This window comes from Octopus sinensis, linkage group LG12, assembly GCF_006345805.1.
Source record: "Octopus sinensis linkage group LG12, ASM634580v1, whole genome shotgun sequence".
NCBI lineage: Eukaryota > Metazoa > Mollusca > Cephalopoda > Octopoda > Octopodidae > Octopus > Octopus sinensis.
The window spans coordinates 18,998,277-19,018,276 of NC_043008.1; the positions used below are offsets into that span (position 1 = coordinate 18,998,277).

A 20,000-nucleotide genomic window follows, 5' to 3' on the forward strand; every position below is an offset into this window, starting at 1 on the left:
TAAAATATATATATAATTTCTTTATTTTTTTCTTTCTGCCACCCAACGGTTATCACGGCAGTAGCCACTGACACCCGAACGATCAAACGCACACACGTACACAAAATGTTTTCTACCCCTACGCCAACAACACATATATAGAACAGTATACACACACACACGTCTCTAAGTAGATTTTTTCTCGCCCCTTATAAAACATCCAATATTCTTTAAATAGTCAGAACTTTATTCTCGGTCACAAAGAACATCTATACACCCTCACCCACATGTTTGACCGATGCCTGACCTGTTGAATTCTTCAGCCACCGGTTCTCAACATACACTGATAAACAGTTCGCCATGGGCTCTTAGGAGCACAGTTCGATTTGTTTTGCTCTGCCTCTGTTCTGTTTTTGTTTTTCCAACGGATTTCCTTTTTTCTTCCTGAAGAGAAAGACACAATATGGTCCCATTATTCAATCGGATTTTGGTCATTTGTGCCTTTCGAAACACGTGTAGAATGAAATAAAACGATTTCTGTTCAATCTGCATTCAGCTCCATTTCTTCAATTCACCAATAATGTTATATATATATATATATATATATACCTAATGTAGGATGAAATATTTTTCGAAAAAATTTTTATCAATGGCCAGCATATTAAAAAATACCTTTAAAGGTTAAATTTATAAACAACTTATAAATAAGGGCAAACGAAAAAAAATTCTAATGCCAAATATGCCGAAATTAGACACATTGTCCATAACCATATAATTTTTTCTGTCGACCTTTTTCGAGTAGCGTGCGTATTGTGAAAAATTTACATGGTTATGGACAATGTGTCTAACTTCGGCATATTTGGCATTAGAAATTTTCTCGTTTGCCCTATTATAAGTTGTTTTATATATATATATAATATATATATATATATATATATATATATATTATATATATATATATATATATATATATATATATATATATATATATATATATCATAAATGTGCTGTATTTGTTTAAGTAACTGACTTACCGCAGTTTCGTTTGATAAGTCTTCTAAGGTGACTTTTTCGTTCTCAACATTAAGATACGTCATCTGCAAGTAAACAGGGTAAAAGTGACACTTCATTTCGTTCTTATTGCCGAGGGTGATGGTAGTCGTAATAGTAAAATTATAGAACTGGGGGAGGGAAGTAGGGAGGTCATCATGGTATTGTCGTCACGGTGATACGTGATTATCGTAGTGGCGGTCATGTTGCAGTCGTTGTATAAGTGGTGTTACTTGTCTTGTATTAGTCGTTGTCATATGGTGTTGGTTGTCGCTGTAGCCGTTAATATTACACACATTACATACAAGGTACATTAATCCTGGTTGTGGCCTTTATCGTAACGATGGGTTCATAACAGCAATAAAAAAACATGAATAGCCTTCAACCAGATGATTTTAGAACAAAACGCTATCGACACAATTAATTCCCTCGACATTATACAAACCGTAAATAGATAGTATTAGCTATCAGCCCTTCAGGAAACTCAGTGAAAGACTACTAGACATAAAGAAATCTCCATCCATCAACTCTCTCTATAATTAAGAACTTACTGAAGAATATTATCATATGCTTTATAAGCTTATGCTTAAATCTGGCATCTTTTACGCGATTGTCATAATATTATGACACACTGATGTTAAGCAGAAGGATAAAATACAGTGCACATAACACACAACTAATAACCCTGGTCTCATAAACAACGTTGTGCAAGAGGCTATGGTACCTTTCACAATCAGTCCTTACCAACAAGCTTTTGTGTTAACCTTCAAAAACAGCATAAAATATTAGGAAGTTACCAGAACAAAAGTTAAACTAGGTTACAGATGCAAGCCTCATCTCACATCAAATATAGCAAATATCAATAAGGAAAAGCCCTATAACAGCACCAATACACTCCGCACATGCAACTTTATTTAACGCTCAGGAAAGGAAAGAAAGAAGGAGGATTTAACGTTTCGAGCCGAGCTCTTCGTCAGAAACATAGGAAAAGGAAAGATCCAAGGAAGGGAAGACGGAAGGGAAAAAAGCGCCAACGGTGCACACGCGGTCACACTTTGAATATACACGCATATATATATATATATATAATATATATATATATATATATATATATATATATATAATATATATATATATATATATAAGTTCAGCAAAATTTAGATTCAGACGAATATGGTACTTAAGTCAAAGGCACCAGAATTTTGTATGGTATTATCCATATAATCCATGTGATTACAATCAAAATAAGCAACAAGTATATCCGAGGTAATGTGGTACAATCGTTTCATGCTACTTCATTTTATTAAACACTGTAAGCATTACATCAGTTTTAAAATGTCGAGCAATTTTCAGCACCCTATAGAAATTTTCCAATCAAACGGACAATGCACATTCCTTATCCCTATTTAGTTTGCCAACATTATAAATAGAGTAGATATACAGACAGAGAGGTTGATTTCATTCTTAAGAACATGATAGTATTAAATCTACTCTCTGACTGTAGATGTTAACTTTGTTGTTTAGATCTGTGAGTGGGGAGGAGGATTTTATTTTTGGTTGGATGGAGACAAAGAATTTTTCTATTTATAGATATAGGAAGGGGTAGAACAAATGTCAAAAGCAATAAATCTATTTCCATTCTGAGGGACCCAGCCCAGATACATTTGAATGCACTAAGCAAAAAGCTAGTATGTTGAAGTTAGAGGGTAGGGAAGATAGACTATTAATGCACTAGAGGTTATAATGTCTACTACCATTTGACATCCAGATTCCATATTAAGACATTAAAATAAATATACTTTAGACAATTTTCTCTTTTAAGTAATTCAATAGTGAAAGACTTTATATCATATAGAAAAACTTTTAAATACTATCATAAATATTATTCCAAAAATCACTAAATTAAATAAACATTAAATTGACTACGCGCGTTTCGTGACTATATCTTTAAATCGATAGTAATAAAATCGATACTATTAAAATTAATTCGATTTGAAAATATAGCCACTCTTCAGGTCTAAAAAATAAAATAAATGCATGTATCTTAACATATAATAAATAAATATAGAAATATACGTCTCTTAACTATAAATAATCGAATATAATACAACAATATTAATGAAAAATAAATCATAACTTATCTTATTGATTATGTCATTTTGCAACATACTCAGAGATGTTATATTTTGAGCCAAGGGACAAGGTACATAACTTAATTATATACATATATTTTATATATATATACATATGATATTCGTAGCCACTTTACAATAGCTATCAGTTCGAAAGGACTCTACTGCGATTTTTTTAACTCCAAAAGGACGTCTCTAGCTGGTTAACGATGCACATTTGCATATGATAATTTGCGAGCAAATTATTGGATGCAGATGTGCATCATTAACCAGCTAGCAGACATGTCCTCTTGGGGTTAAAAAAAATCGCAGTAGAGTCCGTTCGAACGGACAGCTATGTTGAAATGGCTACGAATATTATTTGTCACAATTACTGCGTTGATCTCTTAAGATTTTAGAAATATATATATATATATGCATGTATGTACGTATGATATATATATGCATGTATGTATATATATATGTATATATATATATATATATATGCATGTATATATATATGTATGTAATATATAATATATATATATATATATATATATATATGTATAATTATATGTATTATATATTACATATATATATATATATATACAGATATATATGTATATTACATATTACATATATATACATATATACATACACACGCACACACACATATATATATATATATACACATACACATCAATTTCATTAGCTTAATGCATTCGCAATGCTTTGATTGGCTCGCGGCTATAGCAGAAGACACTTGTCTCAGATTTCACGCAGTGGAACTGAACCTGAAACTATGTGGTTGGGAACCAAACGTCTAACTACGCAGCCTCGCATACACCTGATAATACATCATTCAAAGAAAATGGTTACATACGTTTAATATCTTTGTCTCCATATTAATAACAGTATTCACATCAATGAGATCCTGGAACCCTTCAACTAAGTTCTGAAATTGCTCTTTGTTTGTCTGGTTTCGCTTGAGAATAGGATTGATCCACGAAAACTGTCGAAAATAAATCAGAGATAATAACGATTTAAAAGCAACACAAAAAATGTTTGGTACAAAAGCTTCGGGCTCACCACAGAATTTTTGGTAGAATTCGACAAAGAGAAACTTAGAATATATAGCAAACCCACCTTAGTTGCTGAGTGAATATTTAATGTTACCTTCTTGACTCATACAGATTCATAAACTTAGAATTTGTAGCAAACCTACTTCAGTTGCTGCGTGAATATTTAATGTTACCTTCTTGACTCATACAGATTCATAAACTTAGAATTTGTAGCAAACCCACTTCAGTTGCTGCGTGAATATTTAATGTTACCTTCTTGACTCATACAGATTCATAAACTTAGAATTTGTAGCAAACCCACTACAGTTGCTGCGTGAATATTTAATGTTACCTTCTTGACTCATACAGATTCATAAACTTAGAATTTGTAGCAAACCCACTTCAGTTGCTGAGTGAATATTTAAAGTTACCACCTTGACTCATACAGATTCATAAACTTAGAATTTGTAGCAAACCCACCTCAGTTGCTGCGTGAATATTTAAAGTTACCTTCTTGACTCATACAGATTCATAAACTTGGATTTTATAGCAAACCCACTTTAGTTGCTGAGTGAATATTTAATGTTACCTTCTTGACTCATACAGATTCATAAACTTAGAATTTATAGCAAACCCACTTCAGTTGCTGCGTGAATATTTAATGTTACCTTCTTGACTCATTCAGACTCATAAACTTAGAATTTGTAGCAAACCCACCTCAGTTGCTGAGTGAATATTTAATGTTACCTTCTTGACTCATACAGACTCATAAACTTAGAATTTGTAGCAAACCCACTTCAGTTGCTGCGTGAATATTTAATGTTACCTTCTTGACTCATACAGACTCATAAACTTAGAATTTATAGCAAACCCACTTCAGTTGCTGCGTGAATATTTAATGTTACCTTCTTGACTCATTCAGACTCATAAACTTAGAATTTGTAGCAAACCCACCTCAGTTGCTGAGTGAATATTTACTGTTACCTTCTTGACTCATACAGACTCATAAACTTAGAATTTATAGCAAATCCACTTTAGTTGCTGTGTGAATATTTAATGTTACCTTCTTGACTCATCCAGACTCATAAACTTAGAATTTATAGCAAACCCACTTTAGTTGCTGCGTGAATATTTAAAGTTACCTTCTTGACTCATCCAGACTCATAAACTTAGAATTTATAGCAAATCCACTTCAGTTGCTGAGTGAATATTTAAAGTTACCTTCTTGACTCATTCAGACTCATAAACTTAGAATTTATAGCAAACCCACTACAGTTGCTGCGTGAATATTTAATGTTACCTTCTTGACTCATTCAGACTCATAAAGATTGATAGATAGATAGATAGATAGATAGAGAGAGAGGAGAGAGAGGAGAGAAAGAGATAGATAGATAGATAGATAGATAGATAGATAGATAGATAGATAGATAGATAGATAGATAGATAGATAGATAGATAGATAGATAGATAGATAGATAGATAGATAGATATGTTTCTTTATTAGCCACACAGAGCTGCACACAGACGGGACAAATTACAAGGTAGAGCTTTTCTTTTTGGGGATAAAAAAAGGAGTTTAAAAAAAAGGTGGGGGGTAAAAATAAAAGGAAAAAGAAAAAATCGATCAATAGGGATCGTTATCACAGAAATCTCAATATAAAGTGTAAAGGGGAGGACAGGTGAGGTTTACCCGTGGAAAGAAAAGCCTACGGAAAAGACCACGGTAACCTCGGTCAATGAAGTCACATGTTAGATAGATAGATAGATAGATAGATAGATAGATAGATAGATAGATAGATAGATAGATAGATAGATAGATAGATAGATACAACGGGCCTCCACAGAGTTTCCACCAACCAAATTTACTCTGAAAGCATCGGTCGGCCCGGGACCACAAGAGAAGATACTTGACCAAGGTGCTACCCAGCGGAGCTGAACCCAAAACCGTATGATTGCAAAGTGACTTTGATACCCGGGTACCCATACCTGCGCCTTCGTTACAAAACAATAAAAATCGTACAACAGAGACGACGAAATCTATTCAATACTCACATAAATTTTAATTATGGAACTATTCTTCGTGTCTTGAGTAACAGTTATTGGTGCCAGGCCTCTTCCACCATATAAACTTAAAAGTTTGATCATGTCATTATCAATATACCTATTAAAGGTGTTGGTAATTACATTTGTTATATTTAATTGTTCAATCGAATCTGAAAAAATGTATTAAGATATTATAATAATAATAATAATAATAATAATAATAATAATAATAATAATAATAATAATAATAATAAAAGATGGGCTACAGCAAATATTCTGCTCAATACCTCAGATTTGCTTGTCAGTTGTTTGACCTTAACCAGTTGAGCATGTTCCTTAGTGGCTGACGATATGTGCATCTCTGATCACGAGCAGAAGTAGTGGGGGAGCATCATAGCCATGTGTTGAGAGGGATTCTTTTTGGTTTGAATAGTTCACCTCTGGAAACATGGGTGGTTCTTTCAACATCCTTAAACAACCCTTATTCAGGGACCATTTGAGCGGGATGGGCTACTCAACCTGAAGAAAATTCTAACTGGGTCCCACCTGCAAGGTCATGTGCTGTTTATCTTGATATGAGATCACCATGTCGCGCACATATGGTTGTGATGCATGTGCCTGGTGTACCTTTATCAGACGGGTAGTCATGATGGGTATATTGGGCTTCGTATATTTTACCCCAGTGTCACTTTGATGGCATGAACTGCTCTCTCACACAATAATAATAATATATTATTATTATTATTATTATTATTATTATAAAAGAGCAGACAAAAAGGATGTGTTTATTAATTAACATGAGTATTCCATGTGATCACAATATAGCGGCGAAAGAATTTGACAAGATTAGTAAATACAAAAACCTGCTAATAGAAATTGAAAAAATGTGGCATCTCAAGGCGACTACAGTACCAGTGATTGTAGGATCTCTAGGAATGATAAAAAAAAAAAAGGTACTGAAACCTATTTGAAAATGATTCCAGGCTTACCCTCCCTACAGGAAGTGCAAAAAATCGTATTAACTGGAACGGCTCATGTACTGAGAAGAGCACTATCGCTGTGAAAATAACATCCGTCCATGAATTTATTTATTTATCAATTTTTGAATACATATTTTATCTGTGAATTTGCGCATGTAATCTGGGAATGCATACAATGCCCTTCTCTGCCCTAGGTTTATGGAAAACACTCGGCGAGAAACGGAAGAAAATTTGAAGAAAGAAGGAAAAAACATAATAATAATAATAATAATAATAATAATAATAATAAAATAATAATAATAATAATAATAATAATGATGATGATGATGATGATGATAATAATTAATATTTCATTTATTAGCCACTAGGGCCGACATATTGAGGACGATGCAGGAGACAAGGACAGTGGGGACTTTACACAAAAAACGAGTACACAGTTAAAATAACGATGAAATCCAACAAAAGAATATAACAATGGAAGTTCCCCAATAGGTGGGGGGTAACCACCTGGAGTTGGCCCTGGTACCCCACCAATTCTGAACCACTCGACGCTTCGAGGGCATCTCGGAAGAGCACCCTTCTCTCTCTCAAATTCACTAGCCTACAGACGCATTATCAGAGTAGGTCCACTCACACGAGCCATTTTCGCTACACTCACACACCTTTTAGCAAATGTACAGCGAGGCAGCACTTCTCTCTCCACCCCAATCTTCCTTTCCAGGTGAAATTTGGAAAAGTTGGTGAGGGATTGATTGGCCGAAGAGAAAAGTGTTTCTCTTCAGTCCTTTCGACCTAGTCCTCCATACAACCTCTTTCACTACTGCTATCAGACAGAGGAAAATTGCCTGTCCTTCCAGACTGATGGAAGGCGGCGGATCGATCTTCACTATGGACTCGGCCGATAGCAGGATCCGTGCTACATAGAAGGCTATATATACAACGTATCGAAGGTGGTAGAGGCCCCGTACAGCTAGAAAACTATTACAATATAATCACCATAGGACTACAGAAATACCCACTTCAGAAGCAAGGAAAACTATTACAAATAGCCACAAAACACGAACAAAGCAAAGAAATCTGTTTCAGTCTTTAAGGAAGCTGACAAATACAAGGAAGAAGTCATAGTACCTAACAACTATGATATACATATATATATATATATATATATATATATATATATATATATATATATATAAAATAATTGAGTAGTTGAATGAATTATCTTATTATGGATAATTCGGTTAACCGATACATGGGTAGCAAATTCACGTCAGAAAAACACGGTTGAAGCTACATGCCTAGGGCAGAGATCACGTGCTATCGTGTGGAAATTTGTGTGTATTTTTTAAATACAAATAAATGAAAGAATGGTGTTGAACGACGAATTAACAAAATTCCTTTATTTTATTTTCGACATATGTTTCGAAGGCTGCATATTCCTAATTTCAAAGGAATAAGGGGTGCATTATGCCGCCTTCTCATCAGGAAAAGTAAGGAACTTATGTCAGCATCAAGATGCACAAAACTTTTGCCCACACGGAGCCCATAGCGATAAAATTTTTGTGCATCTTGATGCTGACATAAGTTCCTTACTTTTCCTGATGAGAAGGCGGCATAATGCACCCCTTACTCCTTCGAAATTAGGAATATGCAGCCTTCGAAACATATGTCGAAAATAAAACAAAGGAATTTTGTTAATTCGTCGTTCAACTCCATTCTTTCATTTATATATATATATATATATATATATATATATATATATATATATATATATATATAAAGTTAAGCCAAACAAGAAAACACAAAAAAATACAACAACGCGAGGACGTGGAACAAATATAGTATTATTGGACGCTCAGGAAAGAAGGGAAGAAGGAGGGTTTAACGTTTCGAGCGGAGCTCTTCGTCGGAAACATAGGAGAAGGAAAGATCCCGAGAAGGGAAGACAGAGGAAAAAAATCGCCAACGGTACACACGAGGTCACATATATATATATAAACTTGTCTGTGATTGTAAGTGTAAGAGAGAGAAAAGAGAGCGGCAGAGAGATAAGCTACGTACAGATATCATCACAGGAATGAAATAGGGTCTTCGCTTGTTTTATTGATGTCAGTATATCCTCATAAGTTCCTTCCAGCAAATCTGAAGAGAGAGAAAAAATAAATAAATAATTAGGCGTAGAAATGTAGGCAGGGTAAGCCCCTTGTCACTCATCATTTTTTTTTTTTTTTTTTGGTACGAAGTTTTATTGGAGAATACACGTCAAGTGTGGGAACATCGTCTTTTTTTTTTGCGATCTTTCGTTTTGACTCGAAAAATGTAAACGATGAATTCGGTAGTTGACATATCGAAATGGGAAGAGAAAGCTAATGGATTGTGCGTGCGTGCTTGTTCTTGTTTGTGTTGTGTGCGTATGTGCGTGTGTGCGTGCGTGCGTGCTTCTTCATTTGTGTGTGTGTGTGTGTGTGTGTGTCTGTGTGTGTGTGTGTATGTGTGTGTGTGTGTGTACCTGTTCTGTTTTTATGTATTTGTGTGTTGTGGAATGTAGATATAAAGAAATTGCGCCAACAATGTCACATTTTAAACTTGAAGGAAAAAAAGGCCTTGCATATTTCTTCTTATCTGCTTTCATGTATGTATGTAAAATCCGTAAATTTCCAAGCAGAAAATAGAAGACAAGAACGCCGTGTCAACTATAGTAGTCCATGTGGTTGTTTTTTGGGGGTTTTTTTTCAATCACTAAAGAGCAGAAATATTTCAACATGCATGGAGACAGTGGGAGACTATACAACACAAACAACGTGGTGGTGGTGGTAGTAGTAGTAGTAGTAGTAGTAGTAGTAGTAGTAGTAGTAGTAGTAGTAGTAGTAGTAGTAGCAGCAGCAGCAGCAGTAGTAGTAAGTAGTAGTAGTAGTAGTAGTAGTAGTAGCACCAGCAGCAGAAGTAGTAGCACCAGAAGTAGTAGTAGTAGTAGCAGCAGCAGCAGCAGCAGCAGCAGCAGCAGTAGTAGTAGTAGTAGTAGTAGTAGTAGTAGTAGTAGTAGGAAGATCTTCCAAGGGACAAATGGAGGAATGCGTGTGCCAGGTTCCAGATCCGGTTTTGAGGCCGCGTGATGGAAGCTGGACGCTGGTTACTTGGAGTAAACTGTTATCACTCACCCATAACCTCGTTGATTTTCTATTTTTTATATTTTTTCTTAATTTTGATTTTTTCAAAATACTTTTACTTTTTCGACGGGTTATTGCGCTTTCTTTTCCTTTAATACAAACAGTCAAATTTATCCCGATATATGTGTATACGTTTTGCCCGTATGCTTCTGAGCAAAGACATTTTGTATGGCATTTGTCCCATCAGTTTTGCACAACGCTTTCTTAAACGAGGAACATTCCAGAGGTTTTTTCAGACAAATTCGCTGGGGATATTTCCTTTCTGGAGAGCCGGAAATGGTTCTCTAGAAACTGCTGGACATATTCGTTTTAAAAACTATAAAAACAGTAGAAATTGACAGAGCACTGGACCAAATAAATATCTTACAATGAATAGTATCTAGTCTTTTTTCTCCTCATCCCGAGTTCAAATTCGGCCAGAGTCGATTTTGTCTCTCGTCCTTCTATGATTAATAAGTTGCGTATGTGGCCATATTCGATTGCCACATTTAATTACCTATATTTGAGCTTTGGACACAAATACATTTCCTTATAATATATGCAAGTTATGAAATTATATGTTTCGTTTTCTTTGCAAACTGAAACAGGTTTTGCAGAGCTTTGCAGAGGCTCATACAGCTAAAGCTTGTTGTTCCACGGTCCATGTTGCCTTGTTGACACCTTGGAGGTATTTCTGCCAGACATGATAATATACTTCTGTGTAAAATTTAATCCTTATAAACCTACTCTCTCTTTTACCCTTTTACTTGTTTCAGTCATTTGACTGTGACCATGCTGGAGCACCGCCTTTAGTCGAGAAAATCGACCCCAGGATTTATTCATTGTAAGCCTAGTACTTATTCTATCGGTCTCTTTTTTGCCGAACCGCTAGGTTACGGGGACGTAAACACAGCAGCATCCGTTGTCAAGCGATGTTGGCGGGGGAACAAACACAGACACACAAACATATACACACACATACATACATACATACATATATATATATATAATATATATATATATATATATTATATATATATATATATATATATATATATATATATATATACGACGGGATTCTTTCAGTTTCCGTCTATCAAATCTACTCACAAGGCTTTGGTCAGACCGAGGCTATAGTAGAAGACACTTGCCCAAGGTGTCACACAATGGGACTGAACCTGGAACCTTGTGGTTCGTAAGCAAGCTACTTACCACACAGTCACTCCTACGCCTATTGATATTTTTTTTACATCTATCACCCCATTTTGGCCACCCCATTATCATCCTACTTTTCTTTAACATATCCCACCACTGGATCTTTCTACCGCCCGTAAGTGGGCAGTACTGCCCACTTTGAAAACCACAGAATTAAACCACTGTTAGCTGTAAGCACATTCGCATCCTTATACCTTTGAATTACAGAACTTGTAGTGATTGCCATTTACGGATTGGTTCACTGCAATATTGAGAATTAAGTGTCTTGAATATGAACCAAATTCGAATACAGTGATGGTAATGTAACCCGCCGGTTGTATTTTCGTTACTGTATCGACGAGGTTGTCAACAGTTCTTCATTTCACGAAAAGAAAAGCCAAAATATCTTCCAAGACTTACCTCTCAGACGTTCGTCAAGAATATCTCTAAGACTCAAAAAGACTCCAGCAGCATTGTCCCTCGGTGAGATTTCATGTGTTGCTATCCAATTTCCACAGGAATGTTCATAGAAATCGTCGCAAGGATTCACAGATGTGTTCCTTGAATTTAGAATCATGGCAGCTGGAAAATAATTGAATAATTATTCTAAAGTGACAGTGGTTTTTGTGTTGGTAGAATCGGTAGAGCAAGGGACAAAGAACCAAGAGGTTCTATTACAATTCTTTAAACAGGTCTTTGATCATAGGCATGCTGGGTCAGGGTTGACTTGAAGATAAACAAAAGCAATGACAAACAAGGTTCTCTGTGTAGAGATGTGTAGCTTTGAAAGATCTCATTTCGAATTGCCATATACTTTTTGGGCGTGGTGAAATGATTATGGGGTATACATACATAAATGTGTGTGTGTGTGTGTGTGTGTGCGCGCGCGCGCGCGTGTGTGTGTGCGTGTGTGTGTGTGTGCGTGTGTGTGTGTGTGTGTGCAACAGTGGAAATGTACACAAGTGAGTCAAAGTGTCAAAGTCTACTTCTGTATACATATAACCATATGAGTGTATATATATATATATATATATATAATATATATATATATATATATATATATATACATAGAAGTAAATATATGATACAACGAAGTACCGATATTACTGGAAAATAGCGAACGTATAAATACGACGCTAATGTATAGCTTCACCGCGTATGTACTAGCAAAAATGCGTGTGTGCAACAAACTTGAAAAAAATTGTCTTACCTCCAGGGAGAACATCTGAAAGATGAAATACCTAGAAAGGGATAATGTGGTACCGGTTTCAGATTTTTCAAGATATGTCTGCACACATATACTTGATTTATCTTCATCAGCCAACATATACCTCGACAACATTTCAAATGTTGCCGCATCAATGCCAATACACTCGACTGAAACGCCAAAACTCTGACAGAACGAGAACAGTGAAGAAGTTTCAATAAAAATAGTAATGCAATACGAGAGTATTGCTTTCCAGTAAAGAATAGCCCGTGAGGGAAAATTATACATAGAAGTAAATATATGGTACAACGAAGTACCGATATTTGCTGGAAAATAGCGAACGTAATAAATACGACGCTAATGTATAGCTTCACCGCGTATGTACTAGCAAAAATGCGTCAGTAGTCTCTGCAGGGTTATCTCCCTTACACTACTGTATAACTCATGTGCACTACGTCATCAAAATATAATTAAGTTTCTGTTATGGCACTCGTCTAAGTCTCTCTTTTTTAGAACGTAACATGGTGACAGCGATGGGATTACAAGTGGCCTAAGAAACCATTGCATGAACGAACGTCTACATCATTGTGATAATGGAAGTGGACTGTTCTTCGACAATGTTTTCTCGTCAAAACAAAAGTGTTATTTGAACGATGTGTGTTGTGGTAAAGGTTAGTGTTTTCAATAGCACCGTGACCTTGTGAACTGTTCGTGACATGGTGTTTGTCAAATAAGCGCCGCATATGTTGAACTAGCAGTATAGTCCGGCTTTGCTCGGGGTTAAGTTAGGATTATTAAGCTAATCAAGCCCTTTGTTTCAAACCAAACTAAGTAACATCGACGTCAAATTTGAGCGAAATCCGTTGAAATTGGAAAAACTTTTGGCTGAAAATGAGTTGCAGACAATTTCTGTAATGGTGCTTGTCCAAGTCTCTCTTTTTAAGAACGTAACAAGCCACTCAGGGCCGAACACAGAGGGGATAATACAATATAGAACTTTTCTTTTCGAAAGAGAGAAAGAAAAAAAAAGAAAAACATGATCAAAAGGGATCGAAAACGTTTGAGACGTGTAAACAGCAAAATAATGAGGAGTAAAAATGTAAAACAGATTAGGTTTATCTGTGGAAAGAAAAGCCTACGGAAACGACCACGGTAACCTCGGACAGGGAAAGAAACACATGAGAGCAAAGCGCTCTCTCTCTCTCTCTCTCAATATATATATATATATATATATCTCTCTCTCTCTCTCTCTCTCTCTCTCTCTCTCAAATTAACAGTATCATGCTCAAAGTGGTTTCGTCATTCACGCGAACCATCTTTGCTACATTCACCCACCTTTTATTGAAGCTTTCATGAGACATAATTTCCCACTCTATTCTCACCTTCCTTTTCAAGTGGTACTTGAAAAAGGTGATGAGTGATTGGCCAGAGAGGAAAGTTTTTGTCTTTAAACCTTTCGCTCGAGTCCACCACACACATTCTTTCACCATGGCCACCTGTACAATGAAAACTACCTTGCCTTCCCGGTTAAAGGAAGGTGGCGGGGCAAAATTCACGATACACTTGACCGATAACTGAATTTGTCCTATATATATACATATATATATAAGTGAATATATATATATATAATATATATATATATATATATATATTATATATATATTATATATATATATATATATAGTATATGGTGTGTGTGTGTGTGTGTGTGAGAGAGAGAGAGAGAGAGAGGAGAGAGAGAACAATGCAGTAAGTATCAAACTTAGAGCAAGTGCTGGTGGGGAGAGGCTTTCGATTAAAACCCCTCAAAGCAGTGCCCCAGCATGGCCAGAATCCAGTGACTGAAACAAGTAAGGGATAATGGATAAAAGATATGTATTACCTGCTTCCAGACACTCTTTCTTCAAACACTGGTCACCACCTGAAATATTAAAATAGGGTGAGATAGATAGATAGATAGATAGATAGATAGATAGATAGATAGATAGATAGATAGATAGATAGATAGATAGATAGATAGATAGATAGATTTCTTTATTGCACACAGGGGGCTAAACATAGAGGGGACAAACAAGAGGATTAAGTCGATTATATCGACCCCAGTGCGTAACTGGTACTTAATTTACTGACCCCGAAAGGATGAAAGGCAAAGTCGACCTCGGCGGAATTTGAACTCAGAACGTAGCGGCAGACGAAATACCGCTAGGCATTTCGCCCGGCGTGCTAACGTTTCTGCCAGCTCGCCGCCTTCTAGGTAGATAGATATGATGTTATGGTAAGTCATACGACACAATGGATCTGAAGCTTTTACTGAATATTGTATGTATGAGCAGATAGAAGCAAATTGTTTCTGTATGCAATATATTTTAAGAAAGAGATTAGTTTCATTGTTATGTTGCATACATGCAGCTATATACGTATGTGCTTGATTCCATGTTACCAGTAGCACGCACGAGAGACCTCACAAGTAACCCGATTATACAACCTATTGCATGGTCGAGTCGTCGGTGACTAAACCCCCACCCACCACCACCACTAGGCTTATCTGATGAATAGTGTTCCTAGAAACCAAGCAGCACCAAAAGCAAGTCTTGTCAAAGGACGGATGAACTTAGTGTAAGTTCAACGACCATATAGAAATAGCACGGAGCCCTCAAAAATTCCGAGTTGATGTCCGGCGTGCCGGAAGACTCCTGGTAGTAAGGTACATCCTTAGCTTTTGTTAAAGCATGTCTCCAGACGGTCACACTGATATAAAAGCTGATATGCAGGGAATAGCATTGGGCATTTTGGGGTTCTTTTGATTGCGCTTGAGATCATGGTGCCCCCACATATCTGGGACGGCGACCCATATTGGCACTGGATATCTTACCCTGGCTTGTCTCTGGATCTTATCAGTAGGGTGGAGAGGGGCTGAGAGGGGCTGTGCAAGCCTTATTGGACCTATAACTTGAGGGTATGCAATTGCCGGCGAGACGATTGCACATTTTACAATTTCAGTTTACCTAGTCGACTACACCTTAGAGAGTTTAATCAAAAAGGTTACCCTATTGGATTAATTTACTTGCCTTACTACCTTTTACCAAATTGATACACCTGACTAACTTACCCAAGTCATACTTGCTCCCCTACTCTTCTTGGGTGACTAACAGCTAGATAAACATCCTGAGTGCTCTTGTCCACTTCTCAAATAACACTGTAACAATAGACTTTTTTTTGTCTCTGGTCAGTATTATTTCCTATTTGCTACTATCTAGAACCCAAAGGAAATGACCTCTATTCCCTTCAATCTTTGCTCTTGTGACCTGGACATCAGTGTTTTGAAACTGACCTATTTTCCATTACATTTCAGACAAATCTAGCACTGAGTTGCTGAGGCAGAAATATCGTTATAAGAAATAGTCTGCGCAATACCACAGATTTGCTTGTTTTCAGCTCTACAACAATGTCCAGCAAACTGGACTCTCCAACCTTTCACAAGAGATAACACAGGTGGTAGTTTCCCATATATTTGCATTTTGGTTGGATGACGCTTCCACGAGAGATTTTGAGCTCTCATAAGGAGGCGAGTGTAGGTTCCATCCAACCGCCTCTCAAGCTTCTTTGATAACGTCCAGGTTTCTGAGCCATATAGTAGAATTGGTTCGACTGTGGCTTTGAAGATTTCAGGTTTGAAGTCTCTACTTAGATTTGATGACCAGATCTTATGCATGTCATTACAGGCTGACCAGGCCATACCCTTTCTAGTTAGAAAATCTTTTCCAGATGATGATATGTATGATCCAAGATATTTGTAATCAGAAACCACATTTAAGGGCGTATTGTTGAGAGTATGGATGATGCAATCACTGTTGGACAGGCACTTGTTTATATATTCAGTATTGGCCTCATTGAGTATGAAAAATAGCTAATTTCTACTCTTCTCCTCTGGAAGCCATCTACTCGCAATACCAGAGGGCGCACACTCTCCTACCCTGATATAATCTCCAGGGATACAGGCATCCAGCAACAGGACCTCCGTAATGCTGTGATGGATCGTGAAGTCTGGCGTAGCATGGTAAATTCCATTGTCTCGACCACGGTCGAACAATGATGATGATGATAGATTTGCTTATCAGTTTCTTGACGTCAAGCACTTGAGCATGTCCTTTAGTAACTGACAATATGTGCATCTCTGATCATGAGCAGGCGTAGTTGGGGATCATCACAGCCATGTGTTGAGAAGGATTTTTGCGGGGTTGAATAAATATAACAAAAGCAAAGATTGAAGGAAATATTAGCTATTTTTGATACTTTCTAGGGGTAAACAAATAAGAAATATTAACGGTGTTACACAGTATTATTCTTCAGTTAAATACCCAGCCGTTAAACAACTGACCATCATCAAATACCACAGTGACAAAATAATTGTCTCTTTTAAGATTTGTCGGTTTTAAACTAAATCAGGGATCGGCGAACCGCGGGTAAGATAAAATTCTTGTGGTTAATGAGGACTCATTAGACATATTTGAAATTATATTTTAAAAAATCCTACTCCTTTTTGCAGCAGAAATTTTTATTCTGGCAACACTGCATCTGTCCAATGTAATGATCGTATAAATATATTCCTATAAATAGATTCAATAAAATAGATTGAAAAACCCTTTTGAATTCAAAGAATCTTATAATTAATTTTCTTCCTTTCAAATCAAAGTCGGTGTAAATAAATATATTTTGGGTTAATTGATTAGAAATGTTTCCCGACCCCTGACCTAAATGAAGGTTCGTGGTTGCTTGGTCATGGAAGTTCAGTTACAAATAAAGAAAGCGAAGAAACGAAAGTATAACATTGTACCTGCGCAGGTTTTGTCATTTTCCTTGCTTTTGACTAAACAGATTGCAATTATTAAGCTCGTCGATAAAATTCCCAATACGATCGTCAGGAAAAGGTAATGTTTCTTGGTACTGAAAATAGATGATACACAAATTTTCCACAAATTATGAATATATAATATATATATAATATATATATAATATATATTATATATATATATATATATACATATATATATATATATATATTAAAGGAGAACGAAATGTACGTTACGCTCGCAAAATATATGTATAAAATATATATAAAAATACCAAAATGGGACAAGAAGGCAAATCACTCAAATAGACGACACAAAAAAACGGATTAATCAGCCGAAATTGCGAGGATGATCCGGTTCTTGACTGAAGATTAGAGGCTTCGAATGACCTGTCCGTTTTTTGTGTCGTCTATTTGAGTATTTTGCGTTCTTGTCCCATTTTGTATTTATATATATATTTTTTATACATATATATATATATATACATATATATATATAAATTAAATTAGAGATAAAACCACTATTAGGCAAATCAAACAGTGATAGACATAAACTAAAACATAAAAATAAAAATAATTAATATAATATACAAAATATATAAAATATAAAATTAAAAATTTAAATTATTTAAATTTAAAATTAAAATTATTAATTTATATTTATAATTTTATATTATTTATTTTTTTATTTTTTTATTTATTTTTATTTTTTTATATTAAATATATATAACTATCAAAAAGTATTAAAAAGTTTAATATAAGACAAAAATTATATATATATATATAAGCAAAGACAAACATATCAGAAGTAAATAGACACCCTTATAATCACTAAAATTGATTTAAATCTGAAATTATAAATTGAAATTATTTATTAATTGTTATAATGTGAATATTTAATATTTAGTAGACATGTCGTTTGCATTTTTCAATGCAAGGACCCTATTAGGCATTTTATTGATCAGATGACGAATATTCTCTTGCAGAATTTCTTGCCAAGTTTCATGCAGTAATCTCAAAAGGTCTGGCTTTGATATGTTACTCGCGTTCCCATGAATGCATTGAGAAGTTTCTCTATTTCATCCTGCTCCTGTAAAACAACTTCTGTCGTACTGTTCATATACAGTTGCATTGTGAGGTCGCGTGGCTTAGTGGGTAGGGGCATTCGGCTCTCGATCGTAAGGTTGTGAGTTCGATTCCCGGCGACGCGTTGTGTCCTTGAGCAAGACACTTTATTTCGCGTTGCTCCAGTCCACTCAGCTTGCAAAAATGAGTTGTACCTGTATTTCAAAGAGCCAGCCTTGTCACATTCTGTGTCACGCTGAATATCCTTGCGAACTACGTTAAGGGTACACGTGTCTGTGGAATGCTCAGCCACTTGCACGTTAATATTCCCGAGCAAGCTCTTCGGTTGATCGTCGTCGTAACCGACGGAGTGCAAGAAAAGAAAATTTCACTTGCATCATTTGATCATATTTCAGCAGGGTATCTACCGATCTTCTGTCGGATTTGTCCTTCGGGAGGTGTTTTTTTTTCTTTTATTCTTTTACTTGTTTTAGTCAGTTGTCTGTGCCCATGTTGGAGCAACGCCTTTAGTCGAACAAATCGACGACAGGACTTATTCTTTGTAAGCATAGTACTTATCATATCGGTCTCTATTGCCAAACCGCTAAGTTACGGGGACGAAACACACCAACATCGATTGTTAAGCTATTGTAGAGGACAAACACAGACACACAACTACACACACACACGCACACACACACACATACACACATTATATATATGTATATATATATATATATATATATATATATATATATATATATATATATATACATATATACGACGAGCTTCTTTCAGTTTCCGTCTACAAATCCACTCACAAGGCTTTGGTCGGCCCGAGGCTATAGTAAAAGACATTTGCACAAGATGCCACGCAGTGGGACTGAACCCACTTTCGCTTTCCTTTTTTCTTGGACTTCTTTCTTCTGGCTCCTGAAGAAGAGCTTTGCTCGAAACATAAAACACCCTTTCTTTCCTTCTCTGAACGTCTTATTAATACTTTGCATGTCTCACTTCCCCACGTTGTTGTTTTTTCTTGTTCTTTTTTCTCCGTTTTATTAATTATTATTATATATATATATATATATATATATATATATATATATATATATATTATATTAGAAATATTGAATTTCTAAATGTCTCAACGAGACATGAGCGGTGGTGGAACGATGAGTGGTTGTATTAAGTCAACATAACGTGACAGTCCCGTAAAGGGAATTACACCGCCGCTGTTTAGCCCTAGGAAGCATCGACGCTTCCTGTCGACGTTGACACATTTGCTGTCTCCTTATATTTGCAAAGGGGAGGCAAG

General features: G+C 35.8%; 1 protein-coding gene across 1 annotated transcript in view; it reads right to left on the reverse strand.

The window, feature by feature from the left end:
* The window catches only part of LOC115217820 (membrane metallo-endopeptidase-like 1), a 27,772-nt gene that overhangs the window by 413 nt on the left and 7,359 nt on the right, over positions 1–20,000 (reverse strand). The window contains exons 2-8 of the mRNA XM_029787502.2: positions 17,606–17,715; positions 14,654–14,692; positions 11,985–12,146; positions 9,286–9,366; positions 6,254–6,414; positions 4,024–4,152; positions 988–1,076 (exon numbers count right to left, since the gene is read on the reverse strand). Of these exons, the coding sequence (XP_029643362.1) occupies positions 988–1,076; positions 4,024–4,152; positions 6,254–6,414; positions 9,286–9,366; positions 11,985–12,146; positions 14,654–14,692; positions 17,606–17,715 (771 nt within the window). The remainder of the gene's footprint in view (positions 1–987; positions 1,077–4,023; positions 4,153–6,253; positions 6,415–9,285; positions 9,367–11,984; positions 12,147–14,653; positions 14,693–17,605; positions 17,716–20,000) is intronic.